Source organism: Erythrolamprus reginae, chromosome 1, assembly GCF_031021105.1.
Source record: "Erythrolamprus reginae isolate rEryReg1 chromosome 1, rEryReg1.hap1, whole genome shotgun sequence".
Taxonomy (NCBI): domain Eukaryota; kingdom Metazoa; phylum Chordata; class Lepidosauria; order Squamata; family Dipsadidae; genus Erythrolamprus; species Erythrolamprus reginae.
The window spans coordinates 56,074,759-56,091,405 of NC_091950.1; the positions used below are offsets into that span (position 1 = coordinate 56,074,759).

General features: G+C 40.8%; 1 protein-coding gene across 1 annotated transcript in view; it reads left to right on the forward strand.

Annotated features, from left to right (window-relative positions):
- The window catches only part of LOC139160909 (uncharacterized), a 49,638-nt gene that overhangs the window by 21,957 nt on the left and 11,034 nt on the right, over nt 1–16,647 (forward strand). Inside the window, exons 6-8 of the mRNA XM_070739408.1 lie at nt 8,349–8,427; nt 13,272–13,282; nt 14,138–14,828. Coding sequence (XP_070595509.1) covers nt 8,349–8,427; nt 13,272–13,282; nt 14,138–14,828 — 781 coding nt within the window. The remainder of the gene's footprint in view (nt 1–8,348; nt 8,428–13,271; nt 13,283–14,137; nt 14,829–16,647) is intronic.

The following is a 16,647-nucleotide window of genomic DNA, read 5'->3' on the forward strand; positions in this document are numbered from 1 at the left end:
TGGAGACGGTGTCTTTCTTTTCGTGTTCCTTGAGTTCTTTGGCGGCCGCGTCAGCTACTTCGGCTGTTTGAGCCAGCTTGATGACTGACTGAAGCGTTGGGTCGTCCTCTGTTAGGATTTTGTTCCGGACGGTCGCATTCTTCATCCCAAAGATCAGAGCGTCTGTGAGGCGAGCTTCTGGGCTGTCAAATTTGCACTTTGACAGCACCGTGCGAAGTCTCGTGGCGAATTGATTGATTGTCTCAGACTCACGCTGGGTCATCCTGGAAAATTGATGTCTGTAGACTACGGCAGGCTTCGTTGGTTTGAAGTGGTTTGCCAGTCTTGCTTGGAGGTCGTCCCACGGAACGGATTTAGCTGGAAGCGGGTCGGTAAGCGTTTGGACGAGGTCAAAAATCTCAGTCCCGCAATAGTTCAAGAAGATCGCCCGCTTCCTGTCGTCTTCAGCTTCTCCCATTCCTGCCGCTTCTAGGAAGATTTCAAATTTCGCCATGTAGGCGTCCCAAGACGACTTCTCGGGGTCGAAGTAGTCGGGAGCCCGGCCGATCTGGAGGTGATTCATGCTTGACTCGTGGATTCTTCGTTCTCTCGTCGCCAGTGAAATGAATGAGACTCAGACAGGAGTGCAAGATGGTTCCGTTTATTCAGCTCTCTCGAAAGTGACTTCAGCAAGGAACGCATCTGAGCTGTCAGTGTCAGAACAGCCCTTTTTATACGTTTAAGGCTCGCGCCTAAAAGAAACGGCCGTGCGTCTTAGCCAATCAGACGCGGCCAAGGTTTATTCATAGTTTAAACAGTATTTACAAGGTATTTTCTTTTACAGAGTTTTACATTGGTTATATACAGACTTAACACATACATACATACATACATACATACATACATACATACATACATACATATATGTATAAAATGTTGTCAACACAAAATCTGTTTAAAACCTTTGTCTAAAAGCACAGGACACAGAACTCTAGACATACAGTGAAACAATGCAATGGAACTAATTTCTGTATCTGAGAAAGCACTGGGCAGTATGATTTTGAAAGTTGAAAACAGTGTCTAGAATGGCTATACTGTATTATAATAATAGAATAGAAATAGAAATAGAAATAGAAATAGAAATAGAATTAGAAATAGAATAGAATAGAATAGAATAGAATAGAATAGAATAGAATAGAATAGAATAGAATAGTTATGCCGGGTCCTTCACTAAGAGCCCCCCTAATGAGTTAGGAATGTAAATCCAAACACGCACCATCTCAGAGTAAAAAGAAAATCTGTTTATCCAAAAACAGTGCTGAATGCATGCACTTTAAACAGAGCCAAAATTACTCCCACACAGATTACAGTCCTGGAATGCTGCGAGAGGCAAAAACAAACAGAGCAGATGAAGGCAGCTGTGGAAGTGTCATAGCCCCCCCCCCCCCCCCACTTCAATGAGTTCACAAGATGTACTTAACTGTGAACTATCCAAAAAGTCTGTGTAAGTCCTAGAACAGTTCAAACCAAAACAATCAAATGGATAAACGCCCACATGCGCACTCCGCAATGCCCGTAATTTATCAGCAACCCCATTAACCTAATTGCCTCAGTCACAGGTGTTCTCCCTTATCTTCTATGATACCTGTGCAGTTGGTCTCTCCTAGCTATGAGCCTGCACATACAGGCATCTATCAACCGATCCTCCTCTGAGTCTGATGACTCACTAATGGGGTCATTATCTAATGGGCTGGCTGCATCCACCTCTCCGTCCGATTCCACTCCCTCAGAGTCTGACCTTGGCAATGAATCTTCACTATCAGAAGATGCTGGCAATAAGACAAGTCTCTGGGAACCTAAGGATTCTCCTAAACCAACGTCCAAATTCCCCATTGTAGGAGCTGGCCCAGAGCCAACCACAACTAGAACAGAACAGAACAGAATATAATAGAATAGAATAGAATAGAATAGAATAGAATAGAATAGAATAGAATTCTTTATTGGCCAAGTGTGATTTGGACACACAAGGAATTTGCCATTGGTGCATATGCTCTCAGTGTACATAAAAGAAAAAGATACATTTGTCAAGAATCATGAGGTACAACACTTAATGATTGACATAGGGTTACAGTCATACAGTCCTAAGTGGGAGGAAAAGGATGATAGGAATGATGAGAAAAACTAGTAGAATAGAAGTTCAGACTTAGTAAAAAGTTTGACAGTATTGAGGGAATTATTTGTTTAGACGAGTGATGGCAATCGGGAAAAAACTGTTCTTGTGTCCAGTTGTCTTGGTGTGCAGTGCTCTGTAGTGAAGTTTTGAGGGTAGGAGTTGAAACTGTTTATGCTCAGAATGTGAGGGGTCAGTAAATATTTTCACAGCCCTCTTTTTGTCTCGTGCAGTATACAAGTCCTCAATGGAAGGCAGGTTGACAGCAATTGTTTTTTCTGCAGTTCTGATTATCCTCTGAAGTCTCTGTCGGTCTTGTTGGGTTGCAGAACCAAACCAGACAGTTATAGAGGTGCAAATGACAGACTCAATGATTCCTCTATAGAACTGTATCTGCAATTCAATTCAATTCAATTCAATTCAATTTATTAGATTTGTATGCCGCCCCCCTCCGAAGACTCAGGGCGGCTCCCAACAATAATAAAAACAATATTCCAGCGAAAACAAATCTAATATTAAAAAGCACATAAAACCCTATCATATTTCAAAAAGCAAACAACATATACATACCCAAACATAAATATATATTTTTTAAAAAGCCTGGGGGAAAGGTGTCTCAACTCCCCCATGCCTGGCAGTATAGATGAGTCTCGGGTAATATATGAAAGACAAGGAGTGTGGGACAGTTCTAATCTCCAAGGGGAGTTGATTCCAGAGGGCTGGGGCTGCCACAGAAAAGGCTCTTCCCCTGGGGCCCGCCAAATGACATTGTTTGGTCGATGGGACCCGGAGAAGGCCAACTCTGTGGAACCTGACCGGTCACTGGGATTTGTGCGGTAGCAGGCAGTTCCGGAGGTACTCTGGTCCAATGCCACGCAGGGCTTTTGAATTGTGACCGGAAACTGATCGGCAGCCAATGCAGGCCACGGAGTGTTGCAGAAACGTGGGCGAATCTAGGAAGCCCCACGATGGCTCTCACGGCCGCGTTCTGCACGATCTGAAGTTTTCGAACACTTTTCAGAGGTAGCCCCATGTAGATAGCGTTGCAGTAATCGAACCTTGAGGTGATGAGGGCATGAGCGACTGTGAGCAGTGACTCCCTGTCCAAATAGGGTCGCAACTGGTGCACCAGGCAGACCTGGGCAAACGCCCTCCTCGCCACAGCTGAAAGATGATGTTCCAATGTCAGCTGTGGATCGAGGAGGACACCCAAGTTGCGAACCCTCTCTGAGGGGGTCAATAGTCCCTCCCCCCATGGTAATGGATGGACAGATGGAATTGTCCTTGGGAGGCAAGACCCACAGCCACTCCGTCTTGTCTGGGTTGAGTTTGAGTTTGTTGACACCCATCCAGGCCCCAACAGCCTCCAGGCACTGGCACATCACTTCCACTGCTTCGTTGACTGGACATGGGGTGGAGCTTCCTGAGTTGGCACAGCAAGAACATTATTTGTTGTGCTTTTTTGTTGATGTTTTTGATGTTAGGTGACCATTTTAGGTCTTGAGATAAGATAGAACCTAGAAATGTGAAGGTCTCTACTGTTGATGCTGTGTTGTCTAGTATTGTGAGAGGTGGAAGAATGGAAAGGTTTCTCCTAAAGTCTACTACCATTTCTACGGTTCAGTTCTAGATTGTTCTGGTCACACCACAAGGTTAGTTGTTCAACCTCCCGTCTGTAGGCGGATTCATCATTGTCTCGAATGAGTCCAATCGCTGTTGTATCATCTGCAAATTTCAGTAGTTTAACCGATGAATCATTTGAGATGCAGTCATTGGTGTATAGAGAGAAGAGAAGTGGTGAGAGTACACAGCCTTGGGGGAGCCCCTGTGCTAATTGTACAGGTATCTGATGTGATTTTTCTTTCTTTCTTTCTTTCTTTATTAGATTTGTATGCCGCCCCTCTCTGTAGACTCTGGGCGGCTAACAACAATAATAAAAACAGCATATAACAAATCTAATATTTAAATTACTAAAAACTTAAGAGATGAGCTACCAAAATATTTTCAACATGTAAATTGTCCCACCAGAGGCAATATTAGACCATTGCTATACAACAGTAAATGATGCTTATCGTTCCTTACCAAGAGCAGCTGTGGGCCACTCTGATCATTGCGTGATTCCAAGTTCTCTGGTGGACATTGTAACTCAAGGCAATTAAAAGATATCACCTTGAGGAAGATCAGTTTAATCTCTTAAGCCAGTGTGGGTTTTTCCTTACTGCAGCCTCTTATAGGTTCAATATTTTTCAGTCCTGAGTATCAGAAAGATAATTTCCTTATCCCTGTATTTCATGCCATCCTAGTAACAGTCAATAGTTCAAGAAATAGAGTAAGGGTGGACTGAAAAAAGCTGCCCCCAGTTTTGGGTTGGGAGAGGCATGCAATGAATTCGCTTCAAGACTGTCTTTCCACTGACATAAAAAGGGTTGTTGTGACATCTAGTGGTTATGCGGGAATGCTGCTGCTTTTTGTTTCTAGTATCTAAACAGATTCCAAAATGCTGATGATGAATGTGAGACATGGAAGAGACTTAAATTCTTCACTACTTATCCAAAGATGTTGACAATGCTACCACTGTTCCTGTCTTTCTGTTCCAGAGATCACTAGCTAAATAAGGCATAAAAATGCTTCTTCTGAGTTAGGCTCATATTCTGCACATATCCGCATCCTTTCCTCAGTAATAATGCAGACGTGACTTTTCAAAATCTTCTGGGAGATTTTTCAGATTAGCAAAAATTTACCCTAACCTGAAGCCAAATTGCTGGAGGCGCAACAACAAAAGTGGGTCCTTTTTTCACCTATGGTGGACATGTCCACATATGAGAAAGATCTGGAAAAAAATTCAAGGATGGATTCGGGATATTACTACAATCACACTAAAACTAAAACCAGAGACATTTCTTTTGGGCATAATAGATCAAAAATTTTAAAAAGACGATTTCTATCTGATCCACCATATAATCACAGCCACAAGAATCACAATTGCACAGAACCGGAAAAAAGAGGACACACCATCAGAAAGAGAAATAATTAAGAAAATATACGATTGTGCAGAAATGGACAGACTTACCCAAAAACTTAAAAACAAAGAGGACTCAAAATACTATGAGATTTGGGGAAAATTTTACGAATGGGTAACAAAAAGAAAAAAGACAAAACTAAAACTAAAACAGGATGACACAAAGAAAGAATATTGATAGTGAGCAAACACAAGATTCTGAAAACCTTCAATTGATTTGATATCAAACTCAATCCAAACTGACCTTAGATAAAGTGTATGTCAGAATAAAATATGTTAAAACCGCGGTTACCATATGCCGCATACCATTAATGAAAGGAATTTCGAATTGTTACGAAACAGTTCAAGGGGGGGTATGGGCGAAGGAAGTTTAGAACTTATACCTAATTATTGATATAATAATCTTGCTATTTTGAAATGACATAGATTATCTGTACAGAATAATTACGGAAACAAGCTCAATGATTGTATAGTCAAATTTATATGTCGATATACCGATGTAAAATAAGATGTATTTGCTCTTCCTTTTTTATTTTTATCTTTGTAATATAATAAAAACTATTTTTTTAAAAAATAATGCTTCTTCTGAGTTAGGCTCATATTCTGCACATATCCGCATCCTTTCCTTAGTAATAATGCAGACGTGACTTTTCACTGTCGTCTTCTGGGAGATTTTTCTTAATTTCACTTAGGCTGAACGTTTTTATTTATTTATTTATTAGACTTTATTTATTTATTTATTTTTATTTATTTATTCTTTGTCCAATATACAATACATATGAAAGAGAATAGGCAATAAGTAATATATATAAAGATAGGAAGTAAAAAGAAGAGAAGTAGATAGGAAGAGAATATGTATAGAGGAGAGAATATATAAGATAAAAGGGATAAGGAAAGACAATTGGACAGGGGACGATAGGCACATCAGTGCACTTATGTACGCCCCTTACTGGCCTCTTAGGAACCTGGAGAGGTCAATCGTGGAGAGTCTAAGGGAGAAATGTTGGGGGTTAGGGGTTGACACTATTGAGTCCGGTAATGAGTTCCACGCTTCGACAACTCGATTGTTAAAGTCATAATTTTTACAGTCAAGTTTGGAGCGATTAATATTGAGTTTGAATCTGTTGCGTGCTCTTGTGTTGTTGCTGTTGAAGCTGAAGTAGTCGTTGATTGGAAGGACGTTGCAGCGTATGATCTTGTGGGCAATACTCAGATCGTGTTTTAGGCATCGTAGTTCTAAGCTTTCAAGGCCCAGGATAGTTAGTCTGTTTTCATAGGGTATTCTGTTTCGAGTGGAGGAGAGGAGGGCTTTTCTGGTGAAATATCTTTGGACGTTTTCAAGAGTGTTGATATCTGAGATGTGGTGTGGGTTCCAGACAGATTAGCTGTATTCGAGAATGGGTCTGGCATAGGTTTTGTAGGCTCTAGTCAGAAGTGTGAGATTGCCGGAGCAGAAGCTGCGTAGGATCAGGTTAACAACTCTGGAAGCCTTTTTGGCGATATTGTTGCAGTGGGCTTTAGCACTTAGGTCATTTGATATTAGTATTCCAAGGTCTTTTACTGAGTGTTGGTTGGTTGCGAGGATTTGTTTATTCAGTTCACTTCTATGCCACCCTTCTTAACCGACTTTAACTTTCAAGATCAGTTAGGTTCTGCCGCCTAGCTGGGTTGGGTTAAACAAAATATACTACATTATTTTAAAACTTCAGAAAGAGGAGCAAGAACTTAAGTCAGGAGGGGAGAATTGGTAGTGGCACATTCAAGAATATATGAACATCTTGTATAGGATCATGTTCTCCCTGACAGTGCCACTTATCCTGATAACTACATATTGCTTCCAATATCAGAAGTCATTATATTCTTCCCATTTTGAAATCAGGTAAAGATCCAAACCTTCCCCAAAGTTACAGGCCAATTGCTCTTCTGTGTATCAGCTACAAAACCTTTAGAAAGACTTACCGGTATCATTGGTCACCAAGAAGTCACATGTTTTATTTTCCTTTGGAATCCATATTCCAGATAAGTTAGTGTAAGGATTTGATCACTGCAATTATGTTTGGGACAAAATCCAGTTTATTCTATTTGGATTATAGATTCTACTGCTAGGGCTACTCTGTTTAACACAAGTTTTTTAAAAGTTTGTAGGAAGTATAAGGTCCATTTTACTTGTTTCGGCGATAGTCACCGGGGGCCTGGAGCGCCTCCAAGTTCTTGTGTTCTGTCCAGACCTCAAAGGGCATCTCACCCTCTTCCAGTGAGTGTAAAGTGACCAGACGTCCCGCTTTCAGCGGGACAGTCCTGTTTTTTCATCATTTGTCCCGTGTCTCATGCCCTTTGAAAAATGTCCCACTATTTTTCCTCCCAACCAGCCCCCTTGGGAAGAGGCTGGAAGGAGGAAATTCCAGACTCTCCGCTGCTGCCTCACCCTCTCCGCCCCAACCCAGCTTGGCTGGAGGTCTCTGCGCAGACTTCCAGCCAGCTATGCTCGCCCGTTTCCCCTGCCCCGCCCCCGGATGGGCCCAGTGGTGTTCTGGCGCTGCAGCCCTGCAGAAGAGGGAATGGCAGGCGGGAGAATTTGCCATGACCCCGGAGGAGCTTAAGGGCTGGCCAGGCCTCTGCTGGCTGCTCTTCCTTCCCAGCCCCTCCTCACCTCCTAAGAGGAAGGCCGGCTGCGTGGGTGAGTAACAGGGCAGCTGGCCTTCTATGTTGGTCTTGAGCCGGGTGAGGTGAACAACAGAGGAACTTGGAGGGTGGGCGAGAGAAAGGAAGCACCTGCTGAGCCTTTGGACCCGCTTCACCCCTCCGCCTCCTTTCCCACCTTCACCTCCACCTGGGCACCATTGGGACAGGGAAGAGAGAGAAAGAGAAAGAAAAAAGAGAGGAAGAGAGAGAAAGAGGAGGGAGAGAGAAAGAGAGAGAAAGAGAGAGAAAGGGATGGAAGAAGAGAGAGCGAGAGAGTGAGATTTTTTTGCTAATTTTTTTTGGCTAAACTTTTTTTAGCCGCCGCCCCCCCCCCCCTCTTCCTCAATGGTGTCCTTCTTTCCCAATCTTAAAATCTGGTCACTTTAAGTAAGTGCTACCATGTCAACAGGGCCTACCTGATTGCAAACGTCTCCTCCCATATGGGCCAGTTGAGCTCAGTCTCTGTTAACTTTCTTGACATTATGCTCATGGTTTCAGGGCCCCTTCATCATTCCTTTGCAACAGGATGGTGGCCACTGCCACATCGCTGGCACCTGCCTGAACTATGAATGTCTTGGTGGGTTTGGGGTGTTTAAGAACTGTTTATTGTGCAAATAAAGACTTTAGACATTCAAACACTTACTGACATGCTGCCGTCCCTACCACCAGACTGGTCGGGGATTCTTTGTAAGATGTTGTGTACATAAAAGATCAGGGAATGAATGTCAGCATGTCAGCAAGCGTTTGAATGTCTAAAGTCTTTATTCAAGATCATCCACATGGCTGCTACCGCTTCACAGCTGATGGGGGGCATGTCTGATGGTTCTGGCAGCAATCCCTCTCCACTGCTCTCCACTGCTCTCCACTGTTCTCCACTGCTCTCCACTGACTCTCCACTGCTCTCCACTGGCTCTCCACTGCTCTCCACTGGCTCTCCACTGCTCTCCACTGCTCTCCACTGCTCTCCACTGGCTCTCCACTGCTCTCCACTGCTCTCCACTGCTCTCCACTGCTCTCCACTGCTCTCCACTGCTCTCCACTGCTCTCCACTGCTCTCCACTGCTCTCCACTGCTCTCCACTGCTCTCCACTGCTCTCCACTGCTCTCCACTGCTCATTGACGGGCATGGTGTTCCACCACTTCCCCCCACCCGAATGGCAGCTCCAGGCTGATGGGCTAGCTAAAGCTGACATAGTGTATATTGGATGAGAGCTGTATGCAACGAAATTTCATTTTAATGTATTTGTCAAGGTTCCAAGTAGCATCCAAACTAAATCAGAGTCCAAGTCAAAGTAACCCTTAAAGTTCCAATTTATTGCTGGAGCCATCCTGGCACCTACACTGGGAAACCTGAATCTAATTTTACTACCCAGTTGAAAGTTCACATCCCTTGTCCCCCACCCACAAACTGGTCACATTGCCCACTCAGATTGTGCCAGCGTGGCAAGTCCTCCTTCCGCTTCCACCCAAATGGGTGGGCATAGGATGGCCTTGAACCACTCGAAAGAATGCTTTGTGGCTGCATCTGTTCCCTTAAGAAAATCACCCCTCCCTTATAAAGAGGACAGAGAAAGGTAAGGATTCCAAAAAATTGGCACATTCGATAAAATTCTACTGGGCTCAGATGAGAAACAAATTTCTAAAATATACAAATATTTGCTCTACCAAGAACTTGCCGAGGAGGAAGTAAAAGGTAACATGATAGCCTGGGGGCAAAACTTCGGTTATACGATAAATTTACCAGAATGGGAAAAAACTTGGGTAAATAACTACAAAATAACACTTTCAATCCCATACAAGGAGAATATCTACAAGATGTTTTACAGATGGCACCTCCCCCCAGCCCGTCTGTCTAAAATGTACCCTAAACTTTCCCCCATCTGCTGGAAGTGCCGGGAAAAACCAGGCACCTACTATCACATGTGGTGGACAGGTCCATCAGTTAAGCAATTTTGGGGGGAAATTAGAAACATGATTGAAGGAATTATAAGGAAGGAAATAAATATAAGACCAGAACTCTTTTTACTGGGAATATTCAGGCAACATTTCACAAAGTACGACAGACACGTAATATTGCATATTACAACAGCGACCAGAATCACATATGCTCAATGCTGGAAGGAGGAACTCACACCCACAATCTACAATGTGATAACCAAAGTGTACCAGGTAGTTGAAATGACAAAACTGACTTATGAACTGCAAGATAAGGACATGGAAGACTTCCATAAAAGCTGGGACAGGTGGTATATCTGGGTTGCAAAAAATAAATTAGAATAAAAATTTAATTAATTTAAGTAAAATTAGAAAAAAAAATTAGGAACCCCAATATCAAATTTAGAAGTAACAAACTCAAATACTATTTATATACATTAATATACCATAGCACCATTATGCCATTGAAACAAGAAGGATATACGATTGATAAAATGATATGAAGATCATGGAAATGTATTTATGTAACCGATGTATAACAAAGCAGTAAAAGGAAGATTTTCATTTGTAGATCAGACATAAGCTGCACACAAAATTCACTACTCTTAGAGTAGTTCCAACTGTAAATAACGATATCAAATATGTAATATATAAAGCAGAGTGCTTTATTTTATCTTTTATCTTTTTTCACACTTATTTTTTTCTACTCACCTTTCCCTTTTTTCTTTACTTAAATCTTTGTGTATATACTGTTGTATTGTATGTATTGTTGTTTGTTATGTAATTTTAATGTAAATACTTAATAACACTTTTTTCAAAAAAAGAAAAGAAAAGAAAATCACCCCTCCCAAGTTCCCATAAACATCAGATCTCCTATAGATAGTATGGCAAGCTTTAATTTATCACCAACTTCCGCACCGGCTTGACAGTATGACAACCAGTGTACATTCAAAGTGACAATGAAATTATTCTAAATCTAAGCCTAATTGAATAAAAGCAAATATCATCTAGCTGGGTGTTCTATATTCTCTACAGCAGTGTTTCCCAACCTTGGCAACTTGAAGATATCTGGACTTCAACTCCCAGAATTCCCCAGCCAGCATTCGCTGGCTGGGGAATTCTGGGAGCTGAAGTCCAGATATCTTCAAGTTGCCAAGGTTGGGAAACACTGCTCTACAGGACCCTCAATCTTTATCACTTCCTCACCCTCACTATCCAACTTCTCTGACAGCCACACGGGCCTATGATGCTTAGACGGACCCGATTCCTCCTCTTCAGAGTCTGTGAGTAAAGAAGCTGGCTGTGATCCAACCACAACACAGCCAAACCTTCAAATCATTGCTCTGTCAGTTAAATCTTATTCACGATTCATAATAATTGAAACAATATAATATATACCATAATAATATTGAGAAGTAACAGGTAAAGAAATCTATCTTCATGTTTCCATCCCACTTTTCTTAACTCTTTTTCCCCTTTTTCTTTTTTTACGCTTACAACCCCATCTTTTTTCCCTCAAAGCTTTTTTCCTCCTCTTTAATAGTACTGTACTTGCCTAATTCTACCTTCATTTTCCCCCTCTCTCCTCTATGTTACCCCTTCTTTTTTAATGGTTTCATTTTTAATTGTTTCATTCAGTGCCAGTATTTTCTCCAATTCTCTTTTGATTACTGCAAAACCCAGTAAAATCATCATGAATTTAGTCTTTTCCTCTTTGTCTTCTTGTTTTTTATTTTCATCATTACAAATGTTGTTAACCTCTAGTTTATCCTTAAAGTCATTATTTTCCTTTAATTCTTTTTCTCTTTCCAATTCTCAGTCTAAAAGTCTCTGTTTAAATCCCATAAGGCATCTTTTGTGTCTTTTCTTTACTCATGAAGGCCTTTTCAAAATACCACCAATTATTTAAAGTTCTTTATCTCCATATCAACAATATCAAGAATCATTGGTATTACAAAATCCACTTGTAAACCCCAGGTAATAATAATAATTTAATAATTTATTAGATTTGTATGCTGCCCCTCTCCATGGACTCGGAGCAGGTGACAACAAAATAACACAGTACAACAAATCTAATATTAAAAAACATTTAAAACCCAACATTAAAACCATGCAACACAATCATTCCATGCAAAAACTATATATGCCTGGGGGTATCTTAATTCCCCCATGCCTGGTGACATAGGTGGGTCTTTAACAATTTACAAAAGGCAAGGAGGGTGGCGGCAGTTCTAATTTCTGGGGGGGACTTGATTTCAAAGGGCTGGGGCCACCACAGAGAAGGCTCTCTCTCTGGGAACCGCCAACTGACATTGTTTAGTTGACGAGACCTGGAGAAGGCCAACTCTGTGGGCCCTAATTGGTCGCTGGGATTCATGCGGCAGAAGACGGTTCCAGAGGTATTCTGGTTCGATGTCATATAGAGATTTATAGGTCATTACCAACACTTTGAATTGTGACCGGAAACTGATCGGGAGCCAATGCAGGCCGTGGAGTATTGGAGAGACGTGGGCAAATCTAGGTAGCCCTACAATAGCTCTCACGGCCACGTTCTGAAGTTTCTGAACACTCTTCAAAGGTAGTCCCAGGTATCTGCTTCCACAGCCTTTTTGGTATCTCAATCTATATCTTTTGGGTGATGTTAAACCTTAATTGTTGGAACAAAGTCAGAAACTGTTGGTCTTTTTCTTTCAAAAATGGCAAATTTAGAGACTGACTTATTTGGTGGTGGGTTTCCCCTTCTGAAGCCAACATGAATATGGCTAGAGCAAAAGATAGTGATAGTGGGGAGAAGAAGATGTTGTTGTCATGCTGCAGTGCTATTTTCCTGTAGAGATTGAATCCAAAATTATTAATCTTTTCTGTGAAATTGTGCAAAGAGACTAATGGTGATGTGATTACTGTAGATCAGTGTTTCCCAACCTTGGCAACTTGAAGATATCTGGACTTCAACTCCCAGAATTTCCCAGCCAGCATTCACTGGCTGGGGAATTCTGGGAGTTGAAGTCCAAATAACCTCAAGTTGCCAAGGTTGGGAAACACTGCTCTAGATGACTCTTGAATAGTATCACGAGGATATTGTTTATCAGAATCATTGAAAGGGAAGAGATTTAACACTAAGCTCTGTGGTATTGCTACTCCTGAATTTTCTGCTATTCCATTCAATGCGTACAATGGTATGCACTTGATACAATGCAATCAATGGTTGATTAATATCAATTAGAGATTGTGAACAGCCCTTTAATATGACAAGTATCCTTTTCGTTATGATTGTTTATTTCTTTAATTTTAAATCCAGCTACCCAAGAGATCCTACTTACTGGAACCTGGTTATTTCATCTTTAACTCTGCTCTGTGGCAAAACAAAGACATCCCTGTTTGTCATCCAGTTAATCTACAACAGACAAAACTATGGAGCTACACTTTGGAATAGCAAATATTTACCTCAGCATTCCAGTTAATGCTGTAACTTGTTTCCCTTTTCAGATTTCAGAAAGGTAAAAAAAGACTGTCCCGCAGGTAAGATAGAAGCATTTGCATTTAATTTAAAATTATAAATATTGGGGGTTGCAAAGTGGAATTAATTTATATATTATTATCAGGGCTTTTTTTTACAGTGCATTCAAAGTGTGCTCCTTTACAAATATGATGTAATCAGACTGGAAAGACTAAGTCAATTTGCCTAGAATCTCTTTCTTTCTGGTCAATGGAGCTTCCATTATGAGATTGCATAAAATTGTCTTGCCATCAACTCCATGTTTACTGGGGTCTCTGTTAATAAATGTTTAAATCTTTGGCAAGGCTTTTAAATATGAAATAATGTAGAAACATCTTTAGTATTTTCATTATTGTATTGTGTTGTTTCAGTGTAAGAATAAACACTAAATGAATTTGGGGAGATCTCTAATCCTAGTTTATCTTAATGTGAAAGTAATAAAGTAACATGAGATATTTATTTATTTTATTCTATTTATTTATTTATTTATTAGATTTGTTTATTTGTTTATTTATTAGATTTGTTTGTTTATTTATTTATTAGATTTGTTTATTTATTTATTAGATTTGTTTATTTATTTATTTATTAGATTTGTTTGTTTGTTTGTTTGTTTGTTTATTTATTTATTTATTTATTTATTTATTTATTTATTTATTTATTTATTTACTTACTTACTTATTAGATAATCCTATTGATGTTTCCTTTAAAAAAGATATTAGCATAAATGGGATAAATGAGTTGGATGGGGTTCTATTATATCCTCCAAAGGCCAAAACTTCCTTTCTTTTTTTATTACAATATTAACTTGTGTCCTCAATTTATGCTTACTCTGTTCACCAGAAAGAAGTAACTGGAGTGCAAAATGAAAACTAACTTTTTGTTGGTCTTGATTGGACTGATTGCTGAAATGTACGTATCGAATGGAATAGCAGAAAATTCAGGAGTAGCAGAACCACAGAGCTTAGTGTTAAATGATTCTGATAAACAACATCCTCGTGATACTACTCAAGCGTCATCTAGAGTCATCACCTCACCATTAGTCTCTTTGCACAATTTCACAGGAAAGATTAATAATTTTGGATTCAATCTCTACAGGAAAATAGCACTGCAGCATGACAACAACATCTTCTTTTCCCCACTATCACTATCTTTTGCTCTAGCCATATTCATGTTGGCTTCAGAAGGGGAAACCCGCCACCAAATAAGTCAGTCTCTAAATTTGCCATTTTTGAAAGAAAAAGATGAGCAGTTTCTGACTTTGTTCCAACAATTAAGGCTTAACATCACCCAAAATGAAGAGCTCACCCTTTCTCAGAACAGCTTCTCTTTCATCCAGGAAGAATTTCAGATCAAGGATGCTTTCCATAACTTGTCCAAGAAATACTTTGACATGGAATTTTTGTCAGTTGATTTCCGCAACTCTACTCTTGCCAAAAATATTATGAGTGAGCACATTAAAAAGAACACAGGAGGGAAGATCCCTACACTGTTTCACACTTTTGATCAGCATACTACAATCATTCTACTGAATTACATACTATTTCAAGGTAACTCTTTTTTTCACGGATTCTTTCATGGTTTTTCATGTTCAGGGTGCCAGATACAGTAGCATGGTAAAAATGTGGGGAATCTGTCCTTAACTTAGTCTCTCAAAATGTGTGAACAGAGGGGTCCCTTCTCAAACCTATCATTTTCCTATATGTTTTGTTTATGGGTAGAAAGGCCAATTGGTTTTCATCAATTATCCTTCTCGTGTGACATACTTCACTGATATTTCCATGCAGCAATGGCTGTTATCATTTCTGTCCTTATGTCTTATTTTGAACATGCAGTTCGAATGTTGCCAGTGGAAGAAACATGTGTACATTATGAAAATTACTTACCTTCAGGAATGTACAGTAATATTTCATGTCAGATTTACGGCAATTCACTGCCTTTATAACAGGTGAAAAATCCAAGATATAATGGTACAGGTAGTTCTTCACCTACCACCATAATGGAACCTGCCCATTATGGTTGCATCTTATGACAGTGTTAAGTGAGACATCCTTGCTTAATGACCACTATTCCCTGTTCTCCTTGATTCAGTCATTAAATGACTATGTGGGTCCGTAACCAAAGTATGGGTGCCTCAGGGATGAGGGGAGGCCTTAGGACAGTGATGGTGAACCTATGAGCTGAGGTGGTACAGTGGGTAGAGTGCAGTACTGCAGGTCACTAAAGCTGACTGCTAGATCTGCAGGTCAGCGGTTCAGATCTCATCACCGGCTCAAGGTTGACCCAGCCTTCCAGCCTTCCAAGGTGGGTAAAATGAGGACCCGGATTGTGGGGGCAATATGCTGGCTCTGTTTAAAAGTGCTATTGCTAACATGTTGTAAGCCGCCCTGAGTCTAAGGAGAAGGGCGGCATAAAAAAAATCGAATAAATAAATAAAAATAAATAAATATGGCAAGAGTGCCACAGGTGGCATGTGGAGCCATATCTGACAGCATGTGAGCTGTTGCCCTAGCTTAGGTCCAGTGTGCATGCCCATGCTGGCCAGCTGATTTTCAGCTCACACAGAGGTTCTGGGAGAACATTTTTGGCTTCTGGAGGGCCTTCAGGAGTGGCGGGATGGGCGTTTTTGCCCTCCCCAGTCTACTGGGCCTACTTTCCCAAGTCAGGAAATGGACCAGTTCTGATCTCCAGAAGGTCTGGGGGGGAGCATTGTTGCCCTCCCCAGACATTGAATTATGGGTGTGAGCACTCCTGTTTGTGAGATATCGCGCGCATAGGTGCTTTCGGCACCTGAGGGGGAAAAAGATTCACCATCACTGCCCTAGGAGGCCTAAAACGAGCCTATGTCTGTCTATCCCAGACCTCCTAAGCCATCACCTATTCTCTGAAACATCCCATGGTCTGCTTCCCATTCCTTGGGGTCCTCATTTCATTGCTGGGTTATATAACACGAATCTGGATGTGGCCACCATTTTCTGAACAACCACAATTCAATGCAGCCACTCAGAAAATGGCAGCTACTTCCAGGATCACACCACATGACCCAACAACAAAGTGGCTTTCTAACTTTTGTTCACAGGTACATGAGCCTAGTATATGGAGCCTAGTGGGTTGGAAAGAGATTCCTTATGTATAGTAAGACCTATAGTAAGGGTGAAGAATATTATATGTGGTAGTGAAATGAAATAATGTCTCCTTATGCCATTTCTGAACTTTATGAATGCAATGGTAAGTCCAGAAGGAGTTCTGTGTACATAGTTCTATACAGTGTATACTTTATTTACTTCTTTATTTATACCATCCTTCTCCTTAGACTCAGGGCGGCTTACAACATGTTAGCAATAGCACTTTTTAACAGAACCAGCATAT